Below are 8,040 nucleotides of genomic sequence, written 5' to 3' on the forward strand. Positions count from 1 at the left end.
TTTTTCTGCCAACCATTTAGTTTTTCATTATTGACGCCTAATTGGCCGTGAGCGGAGGCGTTGAAACAGACACTCCCCGGAGCCTCTGTGACAAAGTCTGCGCCGACAACAACCATGCTGTTCCTGCCAACGTCTCAAACAAGGAAAAACTCCCCCTTTAACCCTTAACACATGATGGATGCCACTGTCGGGCAAATGAGGTGAACCTCAACCTCCCCCGGGGTCAAAGTTCACGCTTAACCTCCAGGAGCCTTCTTTAGGTCTTAAGTGACAACTCACACTTGAACAGTGCTCAGCACTAGCACTATCCCATTGTTTTATATTATCACACAGACGAGCATTCTGCCTTCAGACTGATAAAGCTTTAGCTTTATGAGGGCCGACTGGGCATGCAGAGACACAGGCTGACTGGGCTGAGAGACCGACTGAATCACAAAACATTTCTCTGGAAGACACCGTGAAACGAAACAAAAACATTTGAAGCGTCCTTCCAGTAACATTCAGCAGCCTGAGGCGCTCCAGCCCCCTAAAGCTGTGCGGCGGCCCTTCTACTCCGTGCGATCAGACAAGAAGAACGCATAGCTCCAGGACAAGCTAAACATTCATCTCTCTGATGCACAGCGGCGAGCGCTCGGTTCTGTAAATCTAGTGTTCCTTTAGGTCTCCATCTGCTCACTCCTCTCTTGCTGACAAATCACTGCACACATCCGTCTCGGCGGCCTTTAACAGACTCCCCCGCACATGCTAAAGACATTGAGGACCTCTTGTTGTTTTAAGGTTCCTGTGGTAGCATTAGTTTAGCAAATGGTGTGTAGCTCTGATGAGATGTCAGAGAGACCATACTCGGTTGAAATACAGACAGAAGATTTGAGCAGATTTGAACTCTGTTCTCGGTTTCTTGGCAAGAAGTTCGCAAGCTGTCTCCTGTCTACCTTATCTGTGTTTTGACACTCAATCTACAAAATATGTCTTTGCAACTCAGCTCTTTTTCAACATAAGGAATTTACTTTGTCAAGTTACCAGTCAATTCAATCTCAAGTGTGACATTTCTTGTCTCTGTAAGGGAAAGCTTACAGAGACAAGAAATGTGCAATAGTGTGAATGTGTCATCTCCTTGCCTTACTAAGATCTTTGTTTTCTATGCAGGGGAAACCCAGTGTTACTGAGATAAGGTCATTTAGCTGAGAAAGGAAAGCAGACATTCTTCTACTGCCCCCTCCAAAACCACACAGCGGCCACCACCGCGCGCTACTTTCATCTCGACTTCATCATGACGGCAGAAATCAATAAATAAAAGCCGGGGCCGAGTGCACGCAGGGGCTCGGTGCTGTAAACACTCTCGGGAGGAGGAGCCAGCCGTGCTGCTGAATGGCGGGCAGTCACCCTGTCCACTCCAGAGCTGGCAGGTGGCGAGAGGAGGCATGTTTCCCACCTTCCTTCCACGCCTGGCATGGCCTGAATGACCCCTCAGTCTGTTGTCGCCCTCCCACCACAGCCACCCGGCCAGAGGGAGATGAGGAGAGACAGGCCAGGGAGGGTGGTGAGACAGGGAGAGGAGGAGACAGGCCAGGGAGGGTGGTGGGTGGGTCGGAGGGCTGGGTATGACAGGGAGGGGGCTTGGGTGGAATGGTGGTCGACATGGTGGTCCCAGCCAACCAGACTGGGAGAACCTCTTCCAATGAAAGACAGACCATGGGATGCCATTGTTCCCAAAGGGTGGTGATGATAACCACAAAGGTCTCTTCGCGATCTTAAAAGACACACAAGACCAAACATAAGGATTGGTCATCACCACCACACACATAACTCATCCCACTCCTAAGTGCTCCTGGCTAGAAAACCACTACATGCACCCCACTCCTCTCCTCCTCAGCACCCTCACATTGGATCACTTTTGTAGTGGCAATAAAAATATTCAGGACAGACCTCCTCTCTTTCGGTTACTTCAAATGAATCTTTTATCTGAAATGGAGCTGCTTCCTCCTGGGCCGAGGCTGTACTTTAAGTGTAGAGGACAGACATTGCAGTGCGTGACTTGGCTTCATTCATTTTTCATGCTGAAAATTAGTGATTCTAATCTCAATGGGTACATTGAGATAACGAATTTCTGGGATGCTTTCCAGGTTGGGATAGATGTTCTCCAAGATAGAGGAGATGAGGAAATGTTTAAATAGAAAAAATACTTATAAATATGGGCCTAAATTTCCATCATCAAATCATCAAACACATCCCAGAGATGTGCGTAATGGATAACCCTGTAGAATATACCACTTTTTCAGGTGTGTTGCGACAGATGATAAACAAATGATCTTGAATAACGTGCATGGCAGGTTGTAGTATAACCCACACAATAGTGTTGACACGATGCATCTTTACGGTCTCTGTTTGGGTTAGCTGTGGAGATGTGCCAAACAATAAACCCACAGAGTCACCAAAAGAAATGCAGAGAAACAGTCAGCCAACCAGCCAGTTAGTCACTCACACACAAAGACACACAGACACACACACACACACACATAAGCACAGACACACACGCAAAGACACACAAACACACACATACGCACAGACACACACACACACACAAGCAAAGACACACAGACACACACACACATACTGTAAGCACAGACACACACGCAAAGACACACACACACACACACACACACATACACGCACAGACACACACACACAGACACACAGACACATACTGTAAGCACAGACACACACGCAAAGACACACACACACACACACATACACGCACAGACACACACACACACACACAGATTTCACTTGGAAAAAGGCAATCACAGCCATTGAATTGTAGAGGATGACATAATGGAATCCAGTGTGTGGCTGGGCGCAGCGTGGGCTCTTACCTTAGTGCATAATCTCATTAACTCCTCAGCAGCACACTTTGGCCCGGGGGCCCTGACAAGGCCCCAGCCCCACAATGCACTCTCTTCTGTCCTGCTCTCACAAGAGGACCCACTGGGGTGGGGGGGATCACAGCAGTGAATGCACCCCCAGCGTCCTCTTACTGCGTCAGCGCCACCAAAGGGGCCGTTGCCACCACCAGACTCTCACCTCACCTCTAGCCCTGACCTTGCACCTCCCTTCCCATTTCCACCTCCAGCACACACACACACACACACACACACACACACACACACAGTACTACTAGCGTCGTGCCCTGCCCTGGCACAGTGTGGATGGGTCTGTCAGATGTCTGTGTTCATTGGGGGGGGGGGGGGGGGGGGGTGCAGCAGCACTGTTCCTGGACTACAGCCACAGAACTGACTCTCACACAGTCTCCCCATCTGTGGTTTTCCCCCTCGCCGCTTCCAGTGAGGACACACACACACACACACACACAGAGAAAGGGAAAGGGAGGGAGAGAGAGAAAAAGACAGAGAGAAACACACACACCAGAAGTTCTTCCTAGGACCACCACATTTTTTGCGAGGGGGTGTATGGGGAGGGGGGGGGGGAGGGGGTGTTGGACAGACGGGGATCCAGGTCAGAGCGTGCCTTCCTCTGGATTATTAAAAGCATGCCGGCCACATTCTGGAGGGGGGGTGGAGGGATGGAGAGATTTCCAGCTGCGGTGGTGTGGTGGCAAATTGAATTAGTAAAGACCGATTTTTAGGGAGACGAAGAGACAGGAAAAAGAAACAGAAGGTGTGTGTGTGTGGCGGGGGGTGATGGTGAGAACGGATCTCACACATTCGTGATGACGTGGAGTGCCTAGGTGTTGGGAATTCATATGGCATCAAGTGTGTCTACTGTATAACATCTGCTGCACACATTGTTCAAACACTGAGTCCTATCCTGAAGTTAGAGTCAAAGGATCATTTCAGGGAGTGAGCTTATTTTGCATTCTTTTACAATTTCACCAATGGGCTTGCTGCACAAACTCTCAATATCCACTAGTCTGATTTTGTTATCCATCAAAACCAGGTTTGTTATGCTGACTGATGATCAACAGACAGCTGATCCCAAATAAAATGGTTTGTTGATAAGAACTCACAAAAAAATAAGCTTTTGGATGCAGTCTTCTATACAGCTCAGCCAACTCTGTGGAAAATAATTCTCTCATATATCCAGGTTTCTTAGATCTTGAAAAACAATATCAGGTGGTGGATATTTTTTTTTCTTCGCTTTTCTCAAGTTTCTACAATGCCCTTGACCTCACCATGGAAACAATTTTTTTACTCGCTGCAGTGATTTTTAATTTACATAAGAGATAACAAGTTACAGGACTGAAAGTGTGTGTGATGAAGACAAAAATAACTACAGTGTCACTGTTTAAATAGTACAACATTAATGCTATCTTATTTCTCTGTTTGGACAGGCTGTTGTCACTTTGCTCGGAGTTAAAAGGACACCATTGCATAACAACACTAACAGGCCCAGTTTTTGATGAGCACACATACAAGCAGTAACACGGTGAACTTTACGTTGTCAGGCACAGCTGTGCGATGTCCTGAGAGAGAGGCAGCCTCCCACAATGATCCCGTCGCAGACGGAAAAGCAGTCATTTCTGACCACATGCTCCAGTTTCCTTTCCTTATGGAGTAAAGTCCTAAAACAGACACACACTTCAGAGAGAGAGAGAGAGAGAGAGAGAGAGAGAGAGAGAGAGAGAGAGAGAGAGAGAGAAGGAGAGAGAGATGCATCCAATTGTGCCTCACACACCGCCTCTTATGAGAGTGTCCAAAACCATGAATTACAACCAACCGTTCCGTGGTGTGTCCACCTCACCCCACTGACCCCCAACTGGATCTTCCCTTTCCCAGCGGTGACACTGGTTGTGCGTGACGACAGCAGCCGCTCTGTTTAGAGTGAAGGGTCTAAACTTTTTGTTTACATCATCTGCGGATGAGGACACTAGAGTTTTGAGTGTATTCAAACTGCTGCAACGCACCATCTCAGAGACACAACGAAACCAGCTGTTCAGCCAGGGCAGTGACGCATCCTCACTCAACCTTTATCCCACTCAGTACTTAACCATCCACTTCAGGCACAGTGTACATCTGAGATACACGGATGGGTGACGCTTCTCAACAGTGTCAACAGGGCTTGGTAAACTTCCCCTCAATGACGACAGGTACTTGAAAGACCTAATCTGGCGATATCAATGTTCCTGGAGATTTTTTTACATGTCAATTTGTATGGTCTGGATGAAATACAGATCCCCCCCCCCCCCCCCCCCCCAACACACACACAAATACACAATGCGGGGCAAATGTTGAAATGAACAGCCATGGTGCTTTTCAATTGCAAATAAGAACAAGGCGGAGGGGGGGGGGAATCAAGGGAATGAAAAAGGCTGGGAAAGAGGAAAGGGGAGGCCACTACAGAATGTTAGTGTATAGAGAGTGGAATCTTTGGTTCTGGTTTAGCACACTTATCAGGTCTCCTCAACAAGCCAGCCCTTTTGAATAGAGATGTGCCGGACATTAGCTGGAGGCCACCCAGAAAGTTCTCCTGTAGGCTACCCGACACTTTAGTGTAGCCTACTGATGGACCCATTCCACACCAAATACACCAAAACCTGCCATAGATATAGTTTAGACTGTAAGCCACTAACTTGTGTCCAGACAGGCAAGAGAGAAGAAAGTTAGCTCAAGAGAAGTCACAGAAAGTGATTATGCATGTCAAGAATATTTTCACATCAGTAGAAGAAAGACTACCAAATCAGTAGCATCAATTTCAGGAAAGTTCAAGCATCATCATCATTATCAGTGAAATGTTACTTCCTTGCCTTAGAGCTTGTGTCCTGTCTCCATTGATTTAGTTTTAAATTACATCAAACACAACCATTCTGAAATATGAATAAGGACGACCATGGCAAAGCCTATGAATTAAACATGGAGCAATAGAACAGAAGGGATCGTGAATAGCTAAATGGAGGGTATCACTCAACGTGCCATTAGAGTCATGCTTACACATTTAGGTAGACATAATATTAACGTAGATTGATGAGTTGTACCTTCCTGCCTTCTTTAGCCTAAAAAGGAAATTGTTTAAGGCCAATGACGTGCGCCAGGTAGACCGAGCATCCCCTGCTATTACTTTGTTGTGATTGACCGGTAGCCTATTCTCTTCCTGTCTGCGATGGACTAAATCTACGTCACTTTGGATAACGACAAAAGCAGCTGGCAGACAAGTAAATAGAGTGTAGCCTACTTCTACAAAATAACACTTTGTTGTGTTTTAATAGGAAATCTCGGCTATGAATATGTAACATATTTTGACAATAAGCTATGTTGGGTCATAACAAAGTTTTCCATGAATGACAATAATGTATTGCTTATATTAAGGTTGAAAAAGCAACTCAAAAATGTGAACCAATGTTAACTGCATACACATCTGTTCACAACACAAAAAATACTCGATGTCCGCGTTGTTTCAACCATTTCAGAATAAAGCAAAACTTTTAGTATTCTGGTGACAACGGGGTCGTAGGCTATCCAACAAAAACATAGCGCTTGGTGACACTGAAAAGTAACAGCTGAGCTTGAAAGTCCGCTGAACTGTCATCTTTTGAGTATTCATGGTAACTCCTGATGTTGGTTAAGTAACGGCGATACAAAAAAAGAACGGTAAATAGCTTAAGAAAACACTGATACTGTTTTCCGTTTAGTGCTTCTGGATCTCTGTTTGCTTCGCTGCTGTCATCCACAATAGACATGCCAACTGGCCGAAGAGTCGCAAACAGTCAACAGCGTTTCGTGGCATGTCCAAAATCCACGTATTAATAGACAGACTTACCAGCTTTACATGGATCCTTGTAGTCGATTGCCTCTGAAGAAGCTGAAGGTTCCACATAGAAGCTTGGCTCCAAAGCGTCCAAATCGATCGCTAATATCAAGCGAAGGCTGAATAGAAGAAACAAACACCTCGTTGTGAGATCCATGATTCTGAAGTCGGGAATACAGCGAAAGAACAGAAATAGAGAGGTAAAGAGGAGGATGAGCGAGAGAGAGAGAGAGAGGGAGAGAGGGAGAGAGAGAGGAGAGAGAAAAAATGGGAGGTTTGGGGGGAAATGAGATCTCTCTTGAGGGCGGGTTTAAACACACAGCTCTGCCTCCCTACAATGTCTTGATTCTGGGGCAGAGATTTGCTCTTTCACTCGGGCTCTGGGCCAGCGCATAGCTTGCAAACTTTGCAAAACGGAGACCGTGGAACATCTCACACGTCGTCGACACATCTTCCTGGGAGTGTTAAGACTGTAGGATAGGATGTAGTTCAAAGACCGATGTAAGATGTTGCGTGCACTGAAACATTGTCGCGGACAAAAAATATATAATTGAATAATAACTAAAATAAACAGATGTCCTGTATTTTAGTTCGACACATGAAATGACCAAGGCGCTAAATGGAAAGTTGTGCGTAATATTTGATTGTCATATCTTAGGCCGAGGTTCAGCGTCTCCCCAAACATTTCTGCTGTCCTTCGTTTTTGGGACCTAGAAAAAATAGTCAGCTGGAAAGAGTTAATCAAATGGGCTTTGTTCAGCTGACGAAGACGCAGTTGTCCAACCTTCTGTGGTGGTGGTGGGCCTTCTTCTGTTATGTCAGTGAGAGACGAGTAGGCTAGTCAGCTTTGAGGTAATGTAAGTGTGCCTAAACGACTTTGAAAATATATAAAAACTCACTAAATGTAAAAAAAAAAAGATAGATTGGTTAAGCCATGCTTTAATCTGTTTTATTCTGCTGTCAGCGTTGCCTGCACGGCGATGAGGCGCTCTGTTCTCTAGGGCACGTTTGTCACGGTATCATTCACGTGAGGCATCAGTCTGTGGCCTTTTGCCGATGCTCCCCTTGAGTTTGTTACTATAGAAACCTCCCACAGTGTCGTGAGACTGGATACGAGTTCATTTAAAGCAGGACGTGAATATTGTTGTTGTTTTCTTTCTGAAACTGTTGTTAAATGATGCTTTGCCATGTGTGAAACAGGAACAATTACAGGGTACATAAACCACAGTTGCCTCCTGTTTTAAAAAGTAACCTTGACCTATATGTTTTTAAATAAAGGTT

At 45.9% G+C, this 8,040-nt stretch overlaps 2 protein-coding genes across 2 annotated transcripts in view; one reads left to right on the forward strand and one right to left on the reverse strand.

Moving 5' to 3' along the window:
- The window catches only part of bmp1a (bone morphogenetic protein 1a), a 46,194-nt gene extending 38,745 nt beyond the window's left edge, over positions 1–7,449 (reverse strand). The window contains exon 1 of the mRNA XM_042099780.1: positions 6,772–7,449. Within this exon, the coding sequence (XP_041955714.1) occupies positions 6,772–6,916 (145 nt within the window). The 5' untranslated portion in view covers positions 6,917–7,449. The remainder of the gene's footprint in view (positions 1–6,771) is intronic.
- Positions 1–8,040, forward strand: part of LOC121714755 (oxysterol-binding protein 2-like) — a 765,489-nt gene that overhangs the window by 378,607 nt on the left and 378,842 nt on the right. The window lies entirely within an intron of this gene.

Source organism: Alosa sapidissima, chromosome 8 (genome assembly GCF_018492685.1).
Source record: "Alosa sapidissima isolate fAloSap1 chromosome 8, fAloSap1.pri, whole genome shotgun sequence".
Lineage (NCBI taxonomy): Eukaryota > Metazoa > Chordata > Actinopteri > Clupeiformes > Clupeidae > Alosa > Alosa sapidissima.